This window comes from Suncus etruscus, chromosome 3 (genome assembly GCF_024139225.1).
Source record: "Suncus etruscus isolate mSunEtr1 chromosome 3, mSunEtr1.pri.cur, whole genome shotgun sequence".
Lineage (NCBI taxonomy): Eukaryota > Metazoa > Chordata > Mammalia > Eulipotyphla > Soricidae > Suncus > Suncus etruscus.
Window position 1 is genome coordinate 38,039,512 of NC_064850.1, and position 26,216 is coordinate 38,065,727.

Here is a 26,216-nt window from a genome sequence, read left to right on the forward strand (position 1 = left end):
TGAGTGAGAGATCAGTGATGGACTCAATAAAACAATGAGTGGGATACAGTGGGACTCTGTCAGAGCTCTTCCACTCTCTATCCTCTTTTAGGGGCTGTCCAAAGTCCTCTTGACCAGCTCCTTTCCCTGGTCTCTCTGATGACACTGAAAGATGCCAAGGCTGTCCCCCCCAGCCTCTAGCCTGCTGGTGGTCCCCTTCTCCCTTGAGCCTCAGTAAGCCTGGTGTAAATCTTGGAGTATAGGAAGATCTCAGGTTGGAAGCCTAGAACCTATAGATTAGCTTGGAAAGGAGCTCAGTGGGGCAGCCTGTCACTATCTGTGAGGATTTGCAGGAGCAGAGCATAAAGGAAGCTGGAAATAGTTACCTTTGAGTAAAACCTTTTGGCTCTAATGAAGATGTTGGGTAATTCCATCTGGTTGATCTTTACGTCTGTGATGTTCATGGCCTTCATGATGTCCATGAGGTCATAAGTGCCAGAAAGGGAGAGCTTGGGCATGTAGAGGTCTAGTTGTCTGTTTAGGGGAAGCATAGATTAGATAATTCTTGAGAAAGGTCTTGTTATACATGTTTTGTCTTTCCCTGCCTTGGAGCAGGACACACAAGAAGCAGAAGAGAAAGATGATCTTCCTCTCAGAAAGCTCCTCTCTGGCTCAGAATTATACTCTCCTTCCCAGAGCTTCCCTGAGTTGATTCTACCTGTCATTCAGATGCTCCCTGAACACTGAGACACTGATCCTGAGGAAGGTCTTTGGTCTCCTCAGCACCTCCTGGCAGGTGAGGACGGGGAGAAGGAGCACCCACAGGGAGTAGAAATCCCAGTCCAGTGATGCCACCACACATTGTGGCTCTAGTCAAGTGATTCCCCTTAAACCCTAATCTGTGTGTCACACAGATTGCTGTGTGGCCACAGCAGACATCAAGGGACCCAGGATCCTGATAAGCCTCTCTCCTCCAAATTTCTTCCTTTTGTGATAACTTGCTTGTTGGGCCATCAACTTCCATGATCAAGCAGAGGCAATTTTTCAAATTATGGTGCAGGTGGGTGGACACTTATATGTGACCGGTCCACTCCCTTGCTTCATTGGAAAACCCCTTCTTTTCAGAAAGGTAAGTGTTTATGGGAACCTCGAGCACCTGGAAGGAGCTGGGGTCCTTCTGAGTATTGTGGGAGTGGGCACTGGAGACAAGGGAGGAGTTAGTCTCTTCTCAGGAACAAAACAGATGTGGGGCTGAGTGGCTGGAGAAATTCTTTTTTAGAAAGTGTGTGGTTTAGGGGACTCTTTGATTGGGAGGACTGAGCAGGACTCTGTGCTCCTTAGTACTCAGTTGTAAAGGGGCATGATTGTTCAAAGCTAGATTCAACAATTTCTGTTTCCAGATCAAGATATGGGAACTCAGATGAGTCCCATAAGAGGGAAAATGGAAATCAGTCCCTCAGCCTCGTAGAGCTAGGTAAGAGGACTCATGTAAAGGTAGAATGGATGTAAGTAGAACAAAATGGGCTGTGTTAGGGAGAGATTGGGGTGCTGGAGTGGAAAAGCAGGGTATAAGAAGATGAGAAAAGTGAGGTTCAAGTGTGGAAGTAAAGAAATAGTGTCTGTGGGGCTCAAGGAAATATCCAGGATCGAGTCGAGTGCTTGAGTCCAATCATATAATGACTACTACAGCTAACTTGTCTACTATGGATGTTTAAAATATTTGGAAGAAAATGTCATTGTTAGAGGTTCATATGAGTAGTCTAGTGAAGCTATTTTGGGTGTAGAGAAGGATTACCCTTCATCTCCTTTTCAGCAGAATGGGCAGGGCCAGAGGAGGGAGCAGATTGATTCAGTCCTGGTGATTTCTCACCCCCTGGTGGCTCCATATTCAAATGGCAGGTTCCTCCTGGCACCATAAGGAAAGACCTTAGGGTTTGACAACTAACATGTCCAGAGCCTGTAGTTGGTCTCATGACAGTATGCTTCAAGGGTGGAGGCACCCTGCGTCTCTAAAAGGCCAAGAGAATTTTCTTTATTATTTTTTCTTTTTTTCTAAACCCTTCACCATTGCAACATTCCCATCACTAATATACCAAGTGTCCCTCCTCCCCACCACACAGCGGCCTGTACTCTAGGCTTTCTAATTCTCTCATTCAGTTACATTTTGTTATGGCAGTTCTCAGTGTAATTAATTCTGTGATTGCACCCAACAATCTCTGTGGTGAGCTTCATGTCGTGAGCTCAACCCTCCAATCCTCCTCTATTTTGTCTCTGAGAATCATTACTCAAATGCTTTTCATTTTTCTCAAAACCCATAGATGAGTGAGACCATTCTGTGTTTATCTCTCTCCCTATGACTTATTTCACTTAGCATAATAAATTCCATATACATCCATGTATAGGAAAATTTCATGACTTCATCTTTTCTGATGGCTGCATAATATTCCATTGTATACATGTACCATAGTTTCTTTAGCCATTCATCTATTGAGGGGAATTGAGGCTGTTTCCAGAGTCTAGCTATTGTAAACAAAAAATGTCTGGCTACTGTAAACAATAACAACAACAAAAAGAAATACAAATGACTAAAAGGCACATGAAAAAATGCTCCCCATCTCTATTCATCAGGGAAATGCAAATCAAAACAACTACGAGGTACCATCTCAAGCCACAGAGATTGGTGCACATCACAAAGAATGAGAATAAGCAGTGCTGGCGGGGATGTGGAGAGAAAGGAACTCTTATTCACACTGATCAAAATATGTATAAAAATTACTAAGATCTCAGAATTTGGACCCCTATATTGTGGGCAGCTGATGCCTTCCTTGCAGGAGGGAGGTCAAGCTCCAAGTACTTCCTGTGCACAAAGGGCTGGACTGATCTTCCTTTGAGTATCATCTGTGGAAATGAGCCCAAATGGATAATACCTCAGAGCACATGGAACTCTCCTCTGTCAGAAGAGCCTTTTCTAGACTTTCTTCATGCACAATTCTTAATGAGACTGTTCATTTCAGGCAATCTGCATCCTTCTCTGGTTGTTCCTTCCCTAGATCTGGGGATACCTTGGACATGGCTTCCCCAGCTTCCTCCACTTTCTGCCTCCATCAGTTGCACTTTAAGGCAAAATTCACAGAGTTCAAAGGCAACACAAGCTACTTGGAAAACTCTCCCTGTCTCCAGGGCAGGTCTTCACCTAAACCCTGCTTTTACATTCCTGCATCTCTTTTCCTCTTTCCCTATAGTCCTGTAGAACTTGGTCAAGCCACCACCACTAGTTCTTGTGGGCATATATGTTCTGATCTAGGGCAGCTGTTTTGTTTGTCTCTATTATGTTTTAGGTTCCATTCTATCTTGACTTAGCTTGTCACGGTCCCCAACAAGTGCGTCCATTGATGTTTATTATATAAGTGATCTGATGAAGGAAGACCAGTGGGCAAGATATAACAGTTATTCCAGGAGTCTCCTTTGGACCTCCAGCCCCTAGTGTTTCTTTCCCCCTGCATCATCTAGGCCCTTCTAGTCACCCCATCTCTCTCACCATTGGGGCCAACTCTGCATGGTCTTTCTTACTTATAATCACTGATAAGATCACAAGAACATGATTATTTTAAGATTGGCGATCATGTTCCAGCACATCTTCTTCCTCCTCCAAATTGAGGTTGCCTCTGGGGAGCTGGACACAGGATGACTCTGACTTTGTTATTCTCTGACGTAGAAGTTGGAAACCAATATTTTAGAACATCCACTTATTTGTGATGTGCTGCTCAATACCACATTCAGCCAACCCTCCATGCTGATCACATGTGTCTGAGTGGGACCTCTATGTCAGACACTCCTCCTGACACCCAGCCCACACCATACACATCTTAGTTTCTTCTTACTTACTAACTACATATTCAAGCCCTACATAACATATACAAGACATTTGTGTTTATTACCTTCCCCTGAATGACTGAAAATATATCCAGATGTTTTGTGTAGGGTCCATCAGATTGAGGGTATGTAGATTCAGTTGGAAGAAATGAAGACTGGGATTTTGTACATTGATTAAGACACATGCCTGTTCTGGGGTCATTTCTGAGCACCCCTTAGTTCCCTGAGTATCCTTGCATAGGTTCATGATGGTCCCGAGCACCATTGTGAGTGGCCCTGCAAGACCGATAACCCCATGGGGTGGCCTGGGTATTCCTGTACTGTAGGGATCAGGTAACCTCAATTCTCTTGCACTTGCCTGATTGCCTAAGAATCAATGGGGCACCTGAAACCTTCTGGGATTTCATGGGAACCACTTCTTTTCCAAAGGAAAATGATTCAAGAATGTATTAACTCCTAGAGTTACTTACCCGCCTTACAGAAAGGAGCCCCTTACCTTATCAGAAACTCTAATGTATCTCAGTGTAAACTATGGGTACCTCAGATCATAGGAGTCAGAAGCTCTTATACCTTGGGACCTAGTGGACAAAAGTTCATTCATTCTAGAGAAAGAATAGAGTTACCTGCTGGACATGGATGTAGACCACCGATGGATTGTGTCTCGACTCAGTGCCTGGATGACTGTGTTCATCTTCCCAGTGTCTGGGAGGATGAGGAAGACAGCACAATTGCCCACGTAGTCCAATTGCACCACCATGCAGCCCAGCTCTGTGTCGTTAAAGTGTTTGATGATGCTAGACTGGAACATCATGGGTACCTTTACCACTGTCTCAGCATCCACATAGAAGTCCTTCTCCATGGTGTTTGCTGGGTCAAAGGCCTGTTCCCATGTGCCTGGGAAGAGAAGGAGTGATTGCAGGAGGCACAGAGCAGGGACTTATACAGATCTGGGGCCCTTCCTGAACTGCTATTGTCCTGATCAAGAGTGGGACCCCAGAGGCTGGGGTCTCTTCTACCCCCAACATACTGCAAGGGAACTATGTTCCTAACATTGACTTGTAAAAAGGGAAAATGGATTTAGACCCAGCTTTGTCTTCATCTTCATTAAATATTTTTCTCAACCTGGTCATAGACACATCTAAAAGACAATCTGACTGCCTTGTCAATCAACTATTCTTCCTTCTTAGGGGGAGGTCCCCCATCCCACACTGCCTAGAGGGACCCCCATTTCCTGGAGGCAATTTAAGATGATAGATGCCTTAAACTCACAGGTTATACCTTGTAGCTACAGTCAGTCACCCCCCACAACCACCACCCACAAGTTCATGATGTTACTTAAGTTAGGGAGTTCATTCCCTTAACAGATAGGACTTGTATGCTTTTTAATTATGAGAAAGTGGCTTCTGGGAACATTCCCACTCACTGGGGAACACCCATATAAACTCTCCTGCCATTGCAACTTCAGTAGTTCAAAAACTGGAGTGGAGTTGCTGGGGGGCCCCTATGTACTGGGATAAGCCTAGTTATGAGAACCGTGTTGTGGAAGGTCATGGCTGCTCTTGAACTCAAGTTCCAATTCCTTGTCAGTCCACCACCCATGTTAGGTTGTGACAACTGTATAAACCATTTAGGATACCTGATCTTTCACAAGCTAGGGGATTTATGGGTGAGCAAGAGTCCCCTCTGAAGCCCTGCTGACTCTAATAGTTGAAAGAAGAGACTCTGGAGAAACAAATTACATGGGAGACACTGGGTAGATGGACCTTTCCACCCTCCATCTTCAAAACTTAACAGATGTTCATTTTAGGGATGACTCAGCACCAGTAAGGCCATCTCAGGGTTCTCAAGCCACCCTCTCAAGGAAGTCTGAGGTCCCCAGGACCTAGTGCTTGTTTACTAGTGCATGCAATTCCCAGAAGAAAGGCAATGTGGATAAAGTATCTTCCACTGTTTGGTGTTAAGTTTTGATATATATGGTTTGTTTGCATAACCAATCTGGCTACCTCCAGTTTGGCAACAAAAATAGAGAATAGATGCTGATCTCAATTTAAAGGAAATTTAACTCAAAATTTCTTGGACCAAAAAAATTCATGGTAATATGCTTAAGAAGATGTGCACAGAAGTCACCTACAAGAGCAAGGATAATTCCCATTGGAAACTTTTTTTTTCCATTGGAAACTTTTAATGACATTTTCTATGTTCTTCAAAAAAGAAAGTCACCATATCAGGAACACGCCTGAAAAACTGCACCTTCTAACTGTCATGTCGATGGTGCTTTGCTTCATTTCCACCCTTGCTTGGTACCAGGACCATTTCAGTGGATCCCTGAATCACCTAGGGCCTGAGTTCTCTTCTTCTGCCTTATCACAAATGATCATTGCTGTGCTGTATCCTAAATGCTTGGTCCACATTCTGATGCTTAAAGATTCTCTGATTTGATCAATAGAAACTACTGTCTCATTAGTTTAGTCCTTCTCAGTCTTGAGAATACTGAAAAGCTGAGAAATAGGAGACATGTGCTCAATGACACCATGCCAGCTCCCACACCCATTCATTCAAAGGAATAAAGTTGAACCTCTATCTTTTTATTTTGGACCACACCAGTGGTGCTCAGGGATTACTCAACTGCAATCACTCTGCAGGCTTGAGGACCAAAGATTGAAAACAGGTCAGCTGCATGCAAGGCACCCTACCCACTGAACACTTGCTCCAGCCTCATGAACTTCATATTACTCAAATGATTCAATTATAAAATAATTCAAAAAGTAAACAGAACTGATATAAAAAACTCTTAGAAGATAACAAGGAAAACACTTGTTCACATTGAGTTGACATGATATTTTGAATTTGATACCAAATTTACAAGTAACAGAAACAAACATTTTGAAAAGCAACTCTAGAAAACTAAAAAGTCTATGAAACCAAAGGTACAGTTTTACATAGTAGAAAAGCAACCCAAAAGCTCTGCAATCCATACATTAACATCTGAAATGCATAAACTTTCCCTGATATAATTCAAATGCAGAAAATAAGAATCTAAGTTAAACTGTCATTAAAATCAGGAAATAAGAATCAAATTTAAAATGTCAAAAAATCCAATTAAGAAAATAATTCAAAGCTTCAAAGGGGCACAAAAAGTAATTCAACATCTTCATAAAACATCAGAAGAATGCTAATCAAAATATGGCACCTCCCAGCACCCCCCAAATAAGTCATCACTTGTTTCGACTTGCTAAGAGGCTCTTGTATTGTCTTATAAAAAATACAAGAAATAGAAGGTATATATATATAATATATATATATTATATAATATATAATAAATGTGGAGAAAAGGAATCCTAATGCAAGAAATAGAAGGTATATATATATAATATATATATTATATAATATATAATAAATGTGGAGAAAAGGAATCCTAATGCATTTTTGTTGGAAAGGTAACTTTTTATGCTATGGAAAGCAGTATGGATATTTATCTTAACTTATAAAAAGGACTGCTATATGGTGTAGAAATTCCACTCTGAGTAATTACCTGAAGTAAATGAAGTCACTCACTTACATGAAGTACTCACTTTACTTCATGTTCATGGTATTATTTGCAAGAGCCAATACATGGAAATAACCTAAGGGTCTACAACAGGGGTGGCGAACACGCGGCTCTCGAGCCGCATGCAGCTCCCGGCCAAAATGAATGCGGCTCTTTGCCGCTTTTTTTTTTTTTTTTTTTTTTTTTTTTGGTTTTTGGGCCACACCCGGCGGTGCTCAAGGGTTACTCCTGGCTGTCTGCTCAGAAATAGCTCCTGGCAGGCACGGGGGACCATATGGGATTCCAACCAACCACCTTTGGTCCTGGATCGGCTGCTTGCAAGGCAAACGCCGCTGTGCTATCTCTCCGGGCCCCTCTTTGCCGCTTATCATTATTTTGTATACTGTGGCTCTTCGCCAAGTTTGGATTTTGTTCTGCTGCTTCTGAGGAGGGACCTCTGAGGAGAGATCTCTGAGGCGTAGTCCCGCCCCCAGGCCGCATCCTCCCATCTCCATCCCTCGGAAACTACTGCATGGGCCAGCAAGCTGGCGACCAGTGTGTCACATGTTGGGTCACATCTTGTTGTGAGTTCTTAGTGTGGAGGACGCAGCACACCCTAACCATCACTGCAGGATTTTTACCCTCACTCAAAATGGCAAAATGCAATATGTGTTTAATATATTATTGTTAAAATTATATGCTTTTGTGTGAGTGTTTGTCTGTTTTGGCAGGTCACTGCGTGGTGTGGCTCTCTGACTCTCACAGTTTAAAATTTTGGCTCTTTGTGTCGAACTTGTTCGCCACTCCTGGTCAATAATAACTGAATGGATGAAGAGGTGGGAGTCAGCCAACGTTTTACAAGAAGTTTTTGTTAACAAAAACTTGGTGCTCCCTGATACTGAATAGGATTTAGTGGGCCCTGTAATCCTAGCATGCGAAACGACAAGCTAGCATATCACACCAACATCCTTTGCCAACATCTTCTTGTATAAGTCCACTGTAATCTAATTCAGCCATGAACAAAGATGGGTATCTTCTCATTTGTGACATATGGATGGTTCTAGGAGAAATTATTTAAGAGAAATAAGCCGGGGCTGGCGAGGTGGCGCTAGAAGTAAGGTGTCTGTCTTGCAAGCGCTAGCATAGGAAGATCCGCAGTTCCATCCCCTGGTGTCCCATATGGTCCCCCCCAAGCCAGGGGCAATTTCTGAGCACCTAGCCAGGAGTAACCCTTGAGCATCAAATGGGTGTGGCCGAAAAACCAAATTAATTAATTAATTAATTTAAAAAGGAGTCGGCGCAGTGGCGTTAGAGGTAAGGTGTCTGCCTTGCCAGCGCTAGCCTAGGACGGACTGCGGTTCGATCCCCTGGCATCCCATATGGTCCCCCAAGCCAGGAGTGACTTCTGAGCGCATAGCCAGGAGTAATCCCTGAGCATTACTGGGTGTGGCCCAAAAACCAAAAAAAAAAAAAAAAAGAGAGAGAGAGAAATAAACCAAACAAGAGTGACAAATATTACATGTGCTTTCCTGTATGTGAGATTAAAATATGATTGAATGCATCAGAACAAAATAGAATGGTGATTCCCAGGGGCAAAACATGGATGGAGATGGGTGTGGTGGATAGGAGATACAATGTTTAATTACAAGATGATTAAGTTTTGGGGATTGTTGTTGCTTTTCAAACATGGTGACTACTGTCAACAAAGCTGTTGTATACTTGAAAGCTATCGAGAGAAACAAACCCCACAGGTCGTAGCACAGAGGTCCACAAAGGGTGAGGTGAGGGATAGGTTAAGTAGAATTTTTTCGAGCCTTCCCCAATATATAAAAACTGTGAATCAGCATATTTTATGCCTCAAATTTGTACTATGTTCTAGGATAATTACATGCAGTAATGATGGAGATAAAAGAAAATGTTTACTCTATTTGGCAATTTATTGTGAAATCATTTTCCACATGATTGCTTAACTTCATCTCGAATGATTTCGGTAGTGACAGCCCAAAGGCAAAAAGAAGACTAAGTGAGCCCATTCTATAAGGGGAGGAGGGTTTGGAAGGATGGTGATCGAGGCCTTGGGGAATGTGGTGCTGGGAAGGAGAGAGATGGGTCTTTGATTGGAGCCATGAACTTTTTCATCGTTACTGGTGTTGTACACGTGTTAAATATTGGAATGACTTTTAACACATTTAATTTCTGCACTTAATTTTACATTCTATTATTTTATTTGTGCTTCCCAAGCAGTACTCAGAAAGCCTTGATGTCCTTCCATTGATTCTTGCCAACCCATAGGAATATGCTTGAATGTGGAGCTGCTGAGTTCTACAGTCTGGCAGCCACACCCAGTGGTACCTGGGAACCTCCAGGGCTGCACCTGGCAATGTATGGGAACCAGGTAGTTCCAGGAATTGAAACTGGGTCAGAAACATGCAAGTTATGTGCCTTAGCCTCCCATATTATTTACCTGGCCCTTGTATTACCTCTTGATTTTCTTTTTCCCTTCCTTCCTTCCTTCCTTCCTTCCTTCCTTCCTTCCTTCCTTCCTTCCTTCCTTCCTTCCTTCCTTCCTTCCTTCCTTCCTTCCTTCCTTCCTTCCTTCCTTCCTTCCTTCCTTTCTTTCTTTCTTTCTTTCTTTCTTTCTTTCTTTCTTTCTTTCTTTCTTTCTTTCGTTTTGTGGGCCACACCCAGATGTGCTCAGGGGTTACTCCCAGCTCTGCACTCAGGGGTTACTCCTGGCTCTGTGCTCAGAAATTATTCTTGTCAGGCTCCGGGGACATATGGGATGCTGCTGTTTGAACCCAGGACAGTTACATACAAGGTATGAAATACTCTACCTGCTGTGACATCAATCCAGCCCCTTGATTTTATTTTCTTACTTTATTTTTTAACCTGTATATAGGTAAAGCTAACACCTTAGCCAGAATCAAGTCACTTGGATCTGGAGTAAATGTCCCACCATGATGATTGTTAAAAAGAGATGTTGGAAACTTACCGGAGATGCTTTTGAGAGAAAAAAATTTGCTTGAGACAATCTGGGGGAGCTTCATGGGATAGGTGAGTGTTGATCTGAGATTTCAAGGGTGGAAAGTAGTAGTCAGTGGGAAGAAAGCATAGGTACAGAATGGGTATGAACATTCGACCCACCAGACCCAAAGATAGATGTTTATGGTGACTTTTGTGAATAAGTTAGCTAATAACTAGTATTTAAGAAGTCAATACATAAACCTTAAAGTTCAGGCTGGCCCAATCTAATCAAAGGGCCCTTAACAGTGAAAAAGAAAGGTAGGAGGGTTGGATTCTAAAGAACACTTGTAGACAAAAGCCAATATCAGAAAACTATGATGGATAGAGGATCAATTGAGTTCCATTGGATGAGGATCATTGCTATAGTAACTAGAGGAAGTTTATATATTGTTGTAAAGGAATATGATTCCAAAGCAACAGATTAAAGATTAAAGAACTAATTAGAATGGACCCTGGTTAAAAGAACAAATTCTGGGACTGAGTACAACATATAGGATGCTTGTCTTGTACATGGCCAGACTGGAATCGACCTCCAGCATCCCATATTGTCCCCATGGGCACTGCCAAAAGCAATTTTTGGATACAGAGTCAGAAATAAGTCCTGAGTACAGTCACATGTGATCCAAAAACAAAACAAACAAACAAACAGACAACAAAAACAAATTCTAAGACATATCCCAGATGTATTTGCTTTATTATGTTTGGTGTGGACTCTGGAATCTCTCATTTAGCATATGTCCCTGGAGATTTTTCTGTATGGGCTCTTGGAAAAATCCTGCTTCAGATTAGTGAGGAGGAATCAAAATTTAGCTAAAATAGGGTCCATACAGAGCTGACTGTGAGCATATGGAAGGCAGGCACAGGAGGATTAAGGGACCAATCTGGAGCCCTTGTGCCTAGGTTGTATCACTAGCCTAATGTTGTATCCTAGCCTAATGTTGCCTGACTCATGTCCAGGTTCAAGTAGTGTTTATAGCAGGGGTCTCAAACTCAATTTACCTGGGGGCCGCAGGAGGCAAAGTTGGGGTGAGGCAGGGCTGCATAAGGGATTTCGCTTACCGAATATTCACAATAAAAAATCGCATTAGTAAGAAAAAAATCGCAAAAAATCGCATTAAACATTTGCATACCCTGAATGGAACTGCTCGGGGTATGCGAATGTTTAATGCGATTTTTTTCTTACTAATGTGATTTTTATTGTGATTATTCGGTAAGCAAATAATCGCGAATACTGCGATATTTGAAGGCCGGCCGCGGGCCACAAGATGTTGTACGGAGGGCTGCAAATGGCCCGTGGACTGCGAGTTTGAGACCCCTGGTTTATAGACTAAAGCTGTCAGATTACTCATGGTTACATGTTTGGGCCTTGAACAAACTTAAGAGTTATGGCTGTTACTCAACTCTTCTGGGCATCCACCTTTATAATAAGAGCATAGACAAGAGAGACATGCAGATACTTTGTGTTTTGTTAAACTACTTCTCCAGTGCAATAACAGACATGTCCTTATCACAATGGGTTAAATAGTGAATACCTGTGAAGAAGATGTAGTTTATCAAGATGAGGGTAGTCTGGTTCGGCAGCTCCAAGAACAAATCTGAGATTTCTCCCTGTGTCTTATCCTTAATGTGCATATTAATTTGACCTTTGGTTTTTTCCCAACTTTGAAAATCTACAGCCAAATGCTCCAAACCATAGTACTGCTTGGCTTCTTCTGAGAATAGCTCCATAAGATTCAGGCTCTGATCATAGAACAAGGTGCTTCCCATGATCATTTCCAAGCTGTTATTCAACCGTGTGAAGAATAAATAAAGATGCTCAAAATTCTGGTGGATCTCAACTTCAGAGATTTCACTGAGGTCAAAACCCAGACCTTTAAGCATCCGAATACGTGTTTGACTCTTGGCACCCAGAGACAGCATAGCTAAGGTCATTGAGATGCTTATAGGTGAGATTAAGACATCCTTGTTGGGATTCAAGCTCACTAGATGCTTAAAAAGGTCGAAGGCAAAGTCAGCATTGTTTGGAGCCAGGTTCCTATAAGGGCTCTTGCTAGTCATGATATTATCATCCGGGATGGTCTGGGGGTGACTGAGAGTCAGCCCGAGGAGGAAGGTACAAAGGGTGAGCAGCATTGTGCAGTCCGGCCAAGCCCTGCCAAATTAGGAATGGATGTTAGATGATGTGGAATCTTCAAGGTGGTGTTCCATGTGGAATGGGAGCAGGAGACCCCATGTATGCCCCAGTTTCTTTCTCCACGTTGATTTTGTGATGTAGGACAAGTCAGAACTCTGGATATCAGTGTCCTTGACCTAAAATATAAGAGCACTTGCTATGATTTATTAGGTACTTACTATGAGTTCAGTCCCCACCATGTTGTATTCTCTTCTTACACCCATAATTTAACAAATTTAAAAAGATAATTTATATTTTAGTAAGCAGAGATATGGTCTTCTTAAGAAGGTTCAATTACCATTCTGTTGAAATAATCAACAAATTGAAAGAGAAAAAAAACTGTAAACCGGGAATTTATCTCTACAGATATAGAATAGCTCTTAGAACAATATTCTTTCATTAAAAGAGGGAGAAACAAAGACTTTGCTTTTAGGGTCCAGTATCTGAAAGACCACACACAATGATGAACTTTGTATTAAAGAATTTTATTAAGCACAAGTCAAATTAACAGTGAGTCCTGAAGCCAATCGATCAGAGCCAATTTAAATTAAGCCCACTAGAATGCATTTAATTCAGTAAATTGCAAAAAATATAATTTTTCTCTCCACATTCACTTTAAATATTGCCATATGGCCTAATAAACTTGACTTGTTCCTTTGCATAAACATGGCAAGGCTGGAAAACTCTAAATTGAAGTATCTTATTATTTTACTGGGATTTCCTGAGAATTGGTCAAGGACAGAGCAAGTGGTCTACATCCATAGAAGCATTAATGCATTTTGCCTGTCACTTCAGGGTTACTGAGGCTTGGACAGTATAAAATGTGAAGATCAGGTCAGCTTAAGGAGCTGGAGATACGGTAGGCCTCTTATTTTCTGTACAAGGTTTCTGGTAGGAAATACCCCATCCCTCTTCAGGATTGGGGGAGATTGTGTTCTCCAGGACATTTTTTTGAATCCAAAAGCAGAGCCCAGCTACAACCCAATCATTGCAGATCTGAACATTCTTATATGATTTCTGATTTCCATAGAACATCCTGCCTCTAGGCACAGTGATGGCTAACCTTTTTTGAGCCCGATGCCCAAACTCCCACAGAAAACCAAAGAATTTCCTCAAAGTGCCAGCACATCCTTCCAATGGCCAGTCTGACCCTGTTACCAAGTGAGCTGTAAAGCAGATACTGGCACACTTGCCTCTCACAGCGCAACGTCTCTTAATTGCAGACCTTCCATGTGCCAGTTGCAAAGTCTTCGAGTGCCACAGCTGGCATACATGCCATAGGTTCTCCATCGCTGCTCTAGGGTCCCCATGATGTTAGCAGAGTACTTGTAACAGTACCTATTATTACTAATTCTGCTCCTGTTATTTAACCTCATCACCTTTAAACTCTGTTTTCCTAGAAGAGGGCTTTGGGTTCCCCTAACTGAGGAGTAATACCTACTACAGAGAGGAAAACTCTATTCATATTTATGCAAACAAACATAATTCCATGAAGTACCAACAGCATACTGAAGCATACTGAAGGTGCCAAGAAGAACAAAAGCAAATGTTTAAGAACAATTATAATTTACAATGGTTGAATTTTCTATGAACACTGTAACATGGGTCCAGAGACCTAAGCCCCATTTTCATTAGACCTATTCTACAGATATAACAATCCAGTTCGACTATACAATTTCTTTAAAACACATGTCTACATTCCTTTCTCCAATACCCCTTCACAAATCTTTGTGGCACCCTAGCACCACAATGATCCCTGTGCCCAGCTCAATACACTGGACAGAGCCTTCTTGGCTCTGTGCTCCAGCCTCTTTCTGCATCCACTTCCCTTCCCCCAACTTCCCTCAAACCAGTGATCTACTCCTTGAAGGGAAAATTAAACTGCCCTCTTTTAATTGGACAACAAATTGCTTCCTTAACAATAGCAAAAATTCCCTGGAACTGGACAACTAATTAACAATAAAGTCTTTAAAAAGCTAATCACAGCAATAAGCAACATTTTCCACCCAATTTATAGTTCTTATGAACTTCTATAGTTAAAGAGGCTGTTCCTCTTCGCTTGAAAGTGAAAGTGGCCCCCCTTTTCTTCTAGGTTGAGGAATTCTTGGGCCACAGGGGAAAATGCTGAGAGAGTGAGGGGGGAGAGAGAGGGCGAGAGAGGGGGAGAGAAAGGGGGAGAGAGAGGGAAAGAGAGAGAGGGAGAGAGAGAGGGAGAGAGAAGGAGAAAGAGGGAGAGAGAGGGAGAGAGAAGGAGAAAGAGGGAGAGAGAGAGGGAGAGAGAGAGGGAGAGAGAAGGAGAGAGAAGGATAAAGAGGGAGAGAGAGAGGGAGAGAGAGAGGGAGAGAGAAGGAGAGAGAGAGAGAGAGAGAGAGGGAGAGAGAAGGAGAGAGAGAGAGAGAGAGAGAGAGAGAGAGAGAGAGAGAGAGAGAGAGAGAGAGTGCAACCTTGGGCACTATCCCTGAGTCTTCTTAGTCTCTTCAAAGGATTTTAACTTTTTCAGGCCTGAATTTCCAAAGTATTCCAGTGCCCAATGTCCTAATAGTTTTATCTACAAGCAAGAGCCCTGTGTACTGGTCTTATTATCATCTAACTTTTCTCCTGGTTGGAAAAGGAGCAGAGACAGGTGACAAATGCAACTTGTGCAGGCCTAAAAACTTTCACTATTTCAACCAGATTACAACAACTCCAGCATCCCATATAGACAGCTGGATTGACAATAAATAGAAGAGTGGCTACCATACATATACATATGTATATATAAATATATATCATATATATATTCTCAATATGTGTGTGTACTCGATTGATAGATTGATGTTCCTTTGCTACTATAAGAATGGCAAGAGGACAGCTGAGGTTGGTCAAGAAAGACAGGAACTCCTGTCAGCCATTTGAGATTGTTCAGTGTTTCCTGACCCTCCCATGCTGCTCTTGAGCTCTTTCTATGGGAGTGGATAAGGAGCTCTTCTGTTACTAAACCTGCATATTAAACTATATAACAAAGAGACACAAAACTCAACCACAGGCACAAAAAGCAACACAAATTTGCTGTAATGTTGGGAAAACTCAACACATCCAGCAGTTTTCAGGAATGTCTCTGGCCAACTTATATCTTGGAAATCTTGATTGTATTCATAATCTCCAGAAGAGACTTTAGATGATGTAATGAAACCATAGTCTCCCTTCTCATGGGACTCTAACCCATGGCCTTGGGTTGGTGGGACTCTAACCCACAATTGACCCTCTTGTCTGGTAATCCTTAACATGTTGAAGAACTAGAGAGAGAGAGAGAGAGAAGTAGAGGGTCTTTTCGTATCAGTGTGCTCCAGTATGGTTATACTGAGGTTGAGAATCCCAAAGTGAATACAGGATCATGAAATGACAAAAACTGGAAAGAAGAACAGACCCAAGAATGACAAAAAAAGAGGAAAGTTTGCCATGGCATGCAAAAATATCTTCGTTTTAGGGGAACTCAGGAGGCACACTAGATGTATACTGGAATTTCCCTGGTGTGGAGAGCTGAGATACCTCCCACCCCCCTGGTTCCTCAAAAGGCCTGCTGTGGAAGCCTTTACCCCTGCATGGATAGTTGAGGAATTCCCAAAAAGATAAATCTATGCTTGGTGCTACATTTTATGTCATTATTTGGCTATCTCTCCTTTGTAAAATCTCAGGTAAAAATATGGCTTCGATCAAATTCTTTTCAGAAATCCCAGCACCAAAGATTACTAAGAGAATCCCTTTTCTGGATAATATTTAGCACTAAAATCAAAACACAATATTTTTTCTTTTTTTCATATATGTCCTTGTAGCCTCAGTGCCTGCTGGTCAAGGGTGTAGCTAGAGTACAGATTCTGGGATATTGACCCTTCTCAGAAAATGGGAACTGCACCTTAAGGGATTTGGCACCTTTCTTGACCTCTAAAACAATAGAGCTCACCTACGTGAAGACCATGTTCTTAGATTTTTCTACTTCTTAATAATCTCTTACTTTTCATTTGAAGTTAGTTGTTCAAACTAACTGCCCTGAATGTGACCTTCTCTTTTGAAACTCAGAATTCTTACAGTTCACACCCATAGCGTAAGTACTGTTTACTGTTAAACTCTGCTTTGTGATTGTAAACATTTACCCCTTACCAAAAACAAAAAAACACAAAAACAACCCTGCTTAAAGATGAAACTTGTCGCACTCCTGCCAGAAGATGTGCTAACCCCACATATTTGTGTGAGGTTTCATTATTTTATTATCTCATATTTCGCCATCCACGCAACACACTCTCCCTGAAGTGGGTTCATTGAAATCCCACTGGAGCTGTAGGACAGAAGCCTCCTGCAGCAGAAGTTCCCAAGAAAGTTCTAGACACAGATCTTCCTTTAAAAGGAATCTGTGGGAGAGGGAGGAGTCCCTTGTTTACCCTGACTTTGGAGAGTGATACTATGTCCAGTTTCTCCCAGTGTAGGACTTTGATGGGGGCCTAGACAGACAGTGCCTACCTCCAAAGGAACAGATGACACACAATGTGCTGACTGTGGTGTAATTCGATCTATCAGATCCAGAAAAAGTTTCCAAATGTTAAGAGTCCAGTATGCAGGGCCAGCGAGGTGGCGCTAGAGGTAAGGTGTCTGCCTTGCAAGCACTAGCCATGGAAGGACCGAGGTTCCATCCTCCGGCATCCCATATGGTCCACCCAAAGCAGGGGCAATTTCTGAGCGCTTAGCCAGGAGTAACCCCTGAGCATCAAACGGGTGTGGCCCGAAAAACCAAAAAAAAGAGTCCAGTATGCAAAAGATCACACAAAGAAATTAAAGAATTTTATTAAGTACAGTCAAGCAAGCATTGAGCCCCAAAGCTGATTAATCACAGCCATCCCCTATGAGAGCAGAGTGACCCCTGCCTTGAGTAAGGAGCTTTCTTTTATGCTCTAAATCTGAAACTATGCCCTTTAGAATGATTCATTAGCTCTATTTGGAGGACATTTTATTTATTTTATTTTACGTTTTTCTGAGAGCTTGGCAGATCATCAGTTTTCTCCTTTTCCTTGATTGGCATCTAGGTTGACATTTTGCCTATTTATACACTTCATTCCTGAAAGGGAAGGATTTCAAGACGTGATTTGGAAGTAACTAAAAAATAATCCGCTGTGTGTGAAAAATGTCTGACATCATGGGGCCGGAGAGATACCATGAAGGTAAGGCGTTTGCCAGAGAGATACCATGAAGGTAAGGCGTTTGCCGGAGAGATACCATGAAGGTAAAGCGTTTGCCTTTCATGCAGAAGGTCAGTGGTTCAAATCCCGACATCCCATATGATCCCTTGAGCCTTTCAGGAGAGATTTCTGAGCATAGAGCCAGGAGTAACCACTGAGCACTGCAGGGTGTGACCCCAAAACTAAAATAAATAAATAAATAAATAAATAAATAAATAAATAAAAAGAAAAAAGAAAAATGTCTGACATCTTAAGATGGAAGAATTTATGCTGTCTTAATCCAGAGTGGCCTCACAATTGCCAAATAAACAAAAGCTAAGGGGCTTCTTTATCATTAATATGTCCTACAACAAATGCCATAGAAATGATCTCCTAATTGTAAAGAGAAGACACTGAGAGTGAGAAGGCTAGATATGAAGAAATAAGAACCCTAATCAATGCACTGACTATTCTAAATACATTATAATTTTACTTTAAAATACATGCCTTATTTTATTTCTCTCTCTCTCTCTCTTTTTTGGTTTTTGGTGGTTCATACCCATTAGTGCTCAGAGATTTTTCTTGACTCTTACTCAGTGATAACAACTGGCAAGATTTAAGTAAAGGGCAGCTGTGTGAAAGACAAACATCTTACTCACTTAGACCTTTTCAATTGGATTTTAATGAGACATAAGACAATTATTTTGTTTTTGATACATAGTATGTAAAGAATAATTTTCAGACAAATTACTTAACGGATATAGTGTCAGAATTACATAGAAATGGAGTTATTGTATTTTATTGAGGTTAAACTAGCATGCATTCAAATGAGATTTAGAACATTAGTATGCTAAAAGTATTTTCTTTGCTGTAAGCTAAAAGAAAAATATATAGATATATAGATATGAGAAGGGAGTTGTTAAAAAATTTCTACCATATAGATCAAAGAAATGCCAAAGAAGTTAGTGAAGTGTAAGGAAAAGACTGTAGACTAATAGGAAAATAAATGTGAAACAGTGGGAAAATAGAAGTATGCCTCTTCTTAGTAGTAGTTACATTAAAGGTAAATGTAAAAATGTCTTTAAATGCTATAGATGTTCAGCAAGGATTAAAACAAACTTGTTTGGAAGGAGACAGATAGTATAGCAAGTAGGGTGCTTTCCTTGCACATAGCCAATCGGGCTCAACTTTCAGCATCCCATGTATTTCCCTGAAACTCACTAGGAGGAATTCTTGAGTAGTGATCCATTAATAACCCCTGTGTTATTAATTACACCAAGTGTGGTTCAAAAATGAAATAAAACAAAACAAAACAAAAAAAGAGAATAAACCCCAAACCAGTTTCAATTGAGGTCAATATGTCAATATGCTGACAATAAGATATTCTTTTTTTTTTTTTTTTTTTTTTTGTGGAGGTGAGAAGGAGGTTAGGCCACACCCAGCAGCGTTCAGGAGTTACTACTGGCTTTGTGCTCAGAATTTATTCCTGGCAGGCTCAGGGGACCAGAGGAGCATATGGAATGCTGGGGATTAAACCTCTTTAGGCCATGTGAAAGGCAAATGCCCTACCTCTGTGCTATCACTCTGGCTCATGAGACTCATTTTGGATCCAAAGACCACAATATAAAATTGAAAGTGTGGGAAATAATACTTTTGACCAATACTGACCAAATGTAGTGGGATAAACAGACTTGTCAGGAACTTATTAAAAACAGTTAAAGAGTGATTATCTACTACAATCAGGCAAAATAGACTTTAAATGGAAATGATTGCAGATAGATCTCACTGGCCAGAATTTTGCTTTGCTAAACAAGGACCAAAACCAATCATAACAATGCATATATAGTTTGGGCATTTCCTGAGTATTTCTAGATATATTTATGAAGGCCTCTAATACAACCAGGTCTGGGCATTGGAACTACTTGCTTGATTTGCCAAATATCACTAAGAATGGGCCCTGGGTTCCTTGACAATTGCTTGGGAAGCAAATAACTGACTATAAAAAAAGAAATATAGGAGCTGGAGTGATAGCTCAGTGGTAGACCATTTGCCTTGCACGTGGCTGACCCAGGACAGACCTGAGTTTGATCCTCAGCATCCCATATGGTCCCCAAGCCAAGAGCGATTTCTGTGCACATAGCCAGGAGTAACCCCTGAGCATCACTGGGTGTGGCCCCAAAACAAATAAAAATAGAAAGACATTATTTATAATAAAAAGTAAAATGCTTGGACCAGAAATATAAGATAATGTGCTTGCTATGCATGTCACCAACTAAGATCTCAATACTACTTTTATCCTATGTGCACCAGCAAAAGTGTTCCATGCATACAGAATGAAGAATAAGCCTTGAGCAATGCCAGGGGTAATCTATGAGCACAGATTCAGAAGAAATTCATGATCACAGCCTGGTTCACTTTTCCACATATCAACAAGTATGAATATGGGCCTCAGACAGATATTTTTTTTTTTTGGTATTTGGGTCACACCCGGCAGTGCTCAGGGGTTTTTCCTGGCTCTGTGCTCAGAAATTGCTCCTGGCAGGCACGGGGGACAATATGGGACGCCGGGATTCAAACCAATGACCTTCTGCATGAAAGGTAAATGCCTTACCTCCATGCTATCTCTCCGGCCCCATCAGACAGATATTTTTATACACTACTTTTTACAACTATATTATTTATCAGGAAGAAAAAGGATAAATAAAGGAAGAAACCATTGAGTGAACAAATTTTTGGTGGGTTTGTTTGTGGCTACTCTCAACAGAATTTACTTATGACACAGGTTTTACTTCTGTGCTCGGGATCACTCATGGCAGGTTTGAGGGACAATATAGGATGTTAAATATCAAACCCAGTTAGGCTGTATGCAAGGTAATACCCATCTCTGGCTACAAGAATGGATTTTTAAAATATGGTTCTGAAGAAAAACAATTGCTCCCATCCCATCTATACACACTCTTCCCATTATACATACAGATATCTGGGTTCCACAGTCATGCCAAAATTCTCTGATTCCAGCTAAAGACCCCAGCATTCAACTCTAATTTTGAGTCAATGAACCCAATGTTCCTACCAGAACCTGCAAGCCCAAGGCTGAAATCTCCTATACTCCCAATACTTTGCACACCTCAGACAGCACCCATAAGTCCCAGACCCACTCCAATACTTTTCACTGGTTTAAAATGAGGATTTCTAGGACCCTCCTCTTAGGTTTACTCATTGGCTAGAGGGCACATAGAACTCAGGGAAAGGCTAATGTTTACCTTCGTATTATACAGGATATGATAAAGAGTTTGAATTGATATTCCGATGAAGAGATGTACACACGGAGGCCGCAGTGAATCCCAAGCAAAGAGGTTCCTCTCCCTGTGGTGTGGGCATGCAACACCCTCTTGGCAGGCAGATGTGTCAACAAGCCCAGAAGCTCTTTGAGCCATTGGTTTGGGGACATTTTTTATACCTTCATCAGACAAGCATGATTAATGATTTACTAAGTCTCCATTCCTTTTATGCCTGCCCAGAGAACATGGCTGTATGAATGTCTATGTCTCTGGTGGTCTTCCTGAAATTGACCAAGAGACACTAAAAGTCACTTCATTAGAAAAAAAAAAAGACACTATTACCCGCCCCTCCCCACACATACACACTAGGAAATTCCAAAGGATTATGAGTCCCTGTGTCAAGCACTGGATTCAAGGCAAATATTAGTAATGTTCATAGTGTTTTTATCACATAGAAATGACAAGAATTTTGTGATCACATGTCATAATTAGAGTCAAAGGCAAATATTAGAGCAAGAGATGTTCCTACTGCTCTTATCCCCTTGGAAATTATTAGGACTTCAGCCTCTTTGGGATAGACACTATGGTAAGAGACAATATGATTTTTCCTACTTCAGCATTAGGAATATATTATAGATTACTACTGAGCCTTACAAAAGGGAGGAGATTCTAGGATGTGTTGCAATGGGGAGGGAGTTTGAGGGCATGGTGCTAAGCCAAACAATCCAGTTGCAAAATAAAAACGGTAAGTTAAAGTTATAGAAATAGAAAACTCGAATAGAAAGGGAAGGCAAAATGAGAGTTAGTAATTCAGGAAACAGAGTTTCAATTCGGGAGGTAGAGAAATTTCCAGTGACAGATGAAACAGTAGTTTGCACATTATCATGAGTTTATCCAGTGGCAGTGAGCTGTGTCACACAAATCAAAGGACCACTCATTTGTAAAATCTCAACATGTATTAATGGAGTGCACTCCTGTTGCATTAAGCTCTGTGGCCCTAGAGATGCTGCTGCTAGGGGAGAGGACATGCAGTACTAGGGGTCCAGCCCAGGGCATTGTACATTCTTTTGCATGCTTGTAGCCATGTGAGCCAATCCCCAGGTCAATTTATTGTATATTTTCCACTGAGTGTACAATTAATTGTATTGTATATTTTCAATGAAAATCTAGAAGAGCACAGGATTTATTCTTGAAATGTTTGCTAAAAGCAACTGAGAACATGATCAGTACTGGTCAGAATCAGTACTGAGAAGTGGTCACTCTGCCTGCAAGGCATGGGGTCCCCTAGCAGTGGTGGGAATCAGTTCTGAAAGTCCAGGGCACGCAGAGCCTGTGAGTGTCCCTGCCTTGGAATCAGCCTCTCGGCAGGTGTCAGAGCTCCACCTGAAAAGTCAGTATTACCTCAGGAGACCCTGAGCCTGCTGTGCTTTTTTCCATCATGTAGTGGGAAAACAGTTTCTATGAGATCCGCACCTTCACTTTGATATTTGAACTTTGACACTGCTCCTGCTGCCTGTCTTCTCCCTCACAGCTATGCCCAAGAGGACATAATGATCAATTCCAGTGACAGCCGCGTCTGTCTCATCTAGACTCTAAGGGGTCCTCAAACTTTTTAAACAGGGGGCCAGTTCACTGTCCTTCAGACTGTTGTAGGGCCAGATTATAGTAAAAACAAAAATTATGAACAAGTTTCTATGCGCACTGCATATATCTTATTTAGAAGTGAAGAAACAAAATGGGAATAAATACAATATGTGGCCCGAGGGCTGTAGTTTGAGTTCTCATCCTCAGGAAGATTGGAGGTTCCCTCTGCCAGTTAGGGCAGGTTCCTTCTGACTGTGGAGTCTGGGTATCCTGGGAGCTGGGACAGAACTGGACTAATCTGTCCTACTTGTCCTGTTCTTTGCCAGTCTGGTCTCAGATCACCTTCTCTTCTCTACCTCTCACTGTTAGTCTTTGTCCCATTGAAGTGACACCTTTGCCACTGCACTGTTCACTTTCATCTCTGTCTGCTCTTTTTTCTTCCAGGGGAAAGAATCTTGCATGAATGTGCAGTCTGGAGTCAGCTGAACTTGACCTTACCATGTATTTTTTCTCCCCTATCCTTTCCCTTCTGAAGATTCCTTTCCTCTGTCTTCCTCTCTGCTTTGCCTCATCCCCAATTCTTCCCTTCCCTCTAAGTTTTCAATTCTTTTTTTTTGTTTGTTTGGTTTTTTTTTGGGTCACACCCGGCAGTGCTCAGGGGTTATTCCTGGCTCCAGGCTCAGAAATTGCTCCTGGCAGGCACGGGGGACCATATGGGGCACCGGGATTCGAACCGATGACCTCCTGCATGAAAGGCAAACGCCTTACCTCCATGCTATCTCTCCGGCCCCATAAGTTTTCAATTCTTGATGAACTGTGTTAATCCTCAGTGAGTTACACCTTTCATTGGTGACCTTACTAGGACATCTTGGACCTATTTCTAAGATGAAAAAAACAGAGTTCTGGGGAAGTCAAGGAAATTGCTCAGAGGTGAGGATCAAAATCCTGTAGTCTGTGCTCAGAGCCTGGGTCAAAAAACTGAGCTCTGAAAAATATCCCATAATATTCATATGAAGAGGGTCATCATTAGGCCATGAATTTCCAGGCAGTCCTGTCCTCCTTGTCTCATTGGTCAGATGATGATTGGGAATAACTTTTAGCTCAGAGTCCACCCTGGCCAGTTGGAGGTGACCTTTTGGTTGACCTCCAGACTTTGGGAAAATCTCCCAGGATTGCTTCACCTTGGTTGGGTGTGACCTCGTGTTCAGGGCCCCATCAAAACAAATTGAATTGACCCCTTGCTTCATAGGTCTTCTTTGAAGTTTAGGCAGAGAAGGAGGGATGGGAAGACTTTGGCATTTCTCATGCTATTTCTGAACTGGACTGTGTCCTGTCCCTATCCCTACCTTGGGTCTCTTATTTTGTATAGTAAAGACTTTGCAAGAACCACAGGGGAAAATAAGCTTTGCCATGTCTCCAGCTGGTTAATAATTAGAGGGAGGGGGCATTGCCTTCCCTGTCAAGGTTTCCTCCCCCCAGTCATTGGCCAATGGGTGTCTTACCTTGTATGATAACCTTCATGTCACACTCATTAGACGAATACCCCTAAAGATTTGGGCCTTTTTGGGTCCATATTTATTGCAAGTAACATTTCAACTAAGCAACAATCTCGGATCTCTGCATCCCAGAGACACAGTATGAATGTGGCTCCTGCTTTCTGTGACAGCAGTTAGTTAAGTAAGAAGCAGGATCTTCTGTGCAAAAAACCAAGATCTCTAATTAAAGAATACTGAATACAACAACTGCCAATGAGCAGAACTTTTCCTGGGATTATAAAGAAATTCCTGGGGCTTGACAACTAACATGCCCTAAGCCTGTAGTCAGTCTTATAACAGTATGCTTCAAGGGTAGAGAAACCCTGTATCTCTTAGGCCAATGGAATATTCTTTCTAAAATTCCTGAATATTTGCTGTTCCTTAAAAAATGTGAGCCATATCTGCCCCCTTTCTTCTTTTGTTTCTTCTTTAAATTTTACTTATAGCATCTAGATAGGGCTCCCATTTTTTTTTACAGAACCATAGAAAATGAGTCATCTTGTTCTACCTCATATTTGCTATGACCTCCAACAAATTGAGTAAAATATAAAAAGCAGATGGGGCCCAGGGGCCAAACTGTCTCAGGAGCATTGAGTAGAAATAAAAAATGGTCAGATCTAAATTCCCAAACCAAAGTTAACAATAATAGAATAAAGAGACCCAAACTATCACAAGCTACACACAATATGGATCTGTTTCACTAGTAGTCTGGGAGTCTTGGGGTGAAGGTATGGGATGAATGCTGGGAACTATGGTGGAGGGAGGTTAACACTGGTGGTAAGAATGGCCCTAATTCACTGTCACTGTGTGCCTAAAATATAGCTGTAAAAGACTTGTAATTCACATTGGTTTCAATAAAATAATATTAAAAAAAGAAGCAGAATATTTGGCAAGAAGGAGGTTGTAACACTGATATACACACAGAAACTCACACACATAGAGAGAAGAGAGAGAGAGAGTCAGTGGTACATCCTTAAGCACATTGCATGTTCTTATGAGGTAAGACAAGAAAATCAGCAACTCTTTCATAAGTACAATTGCAAACAATTATAAAATAAACAAAGATTAAGGTCTTTTTTAAGCACTCACATGAGGTGAAAGTCAGGCCACTGAGCAAAGATCTGTGTTACTCATATTGGTCAAAAAGCAGGTGTCCTGCAAGGGCTGAGTCAGTACCTGAAGTGTGTGTGCCTCCTGGCCAAGAGCTATGAAGTGTCACTCAGCAGTGGAGCTAGGGCAACATTGTGGGTAACTAGCAATTCTGGTGCTGTTCTGAGCTGAAGGGTGGGGCTCAGTGAAGCTCATATTAATAATTTTTGTGCAAGGTTTTCAAAATCATTGGTTTCTATTTCTAAATTGTTATATAGCTCTGATAACTTATAAAGTTGTTGGCACTGCAATTTTAGGCATGCAGTGTTCCAACTCCAATATCACCACTATTCTTAGCATTCACCTGCCAGTGAACCCTAGTTCCCTCTTATCTGCAAACTGTCTCCATAACAGACACAATTTAATTTTAAATCTTCTAGTTTTGTTCCCATTCATATAGAATCTTTGGCTCCAGTGGTTTAGATGTCTACAGATGTTCTGCCTCTAAACCTCAACCCAATTCCAAAGCCCTGATCTTTGCCCCTTAAAAGGGAAAGTCTATATTCAACCCCCTCTGGACCCTTGTGTACAGATTGCATTTTCTTGCTTTGCTCCTCTTTTCCTGGTATTTATATTTCTGTAATCCTAGGACAAGTTATCTCCCACTCTTGGTATCTTCCATTTCCTTGCCATGTCATTTTATATACCATAGCTTAGTAAGAAACTGGTATTTTTCTTTGTTCCTCTGACTTACTTCACTTAACCTGAGATCCTCTAATTTTAGCCCAGAAAGAGCCAGTTCTGTGTTTCATTCTTCCTCATGGCTGCATAGTGTTTCATTGTATATATAGATCACATATCATTATCCAACCTTTTATTAGAAAAATGGACTGTATTCATATCTTGGTTGTCACACTAAGTGTAGTATGTACATATGAACATAGCTGTGCACGTATCTTTATGGAT

General features: G+C 41.5%; 1 protein-coding gene across 1 annotated transcript; it reads right to left on the bottom strand.

Annotated features, from left to right (window-relative positions):
* Positions 1–293: 293 nt before the first annotated feature.
* Positions 294–21,180, bottom strand: LOC126004278 (corticosteroid-binding globulin-like). The gene is made up of 4 exons (XM_049770738.1): positions 21,025–21,180; positions 11,935–12,712; positions 4,476–4,746; positions 294–513 (listed from the first exon to the last, which is right to left on the bottom strand). Exons 2-4 carry the CDS (start codon positions 12,533–12,535, stop codon positions 294–296), a joined length of 1,092 nt encoding a protein of 363 aa, XP_049626695.1. The 5' UTR covers positions 12,536–12,712; positions 21,025–21,180.
* Between the last annotated feature and the right edge of the window lie 5,036 nt (positions 21,181–26,216).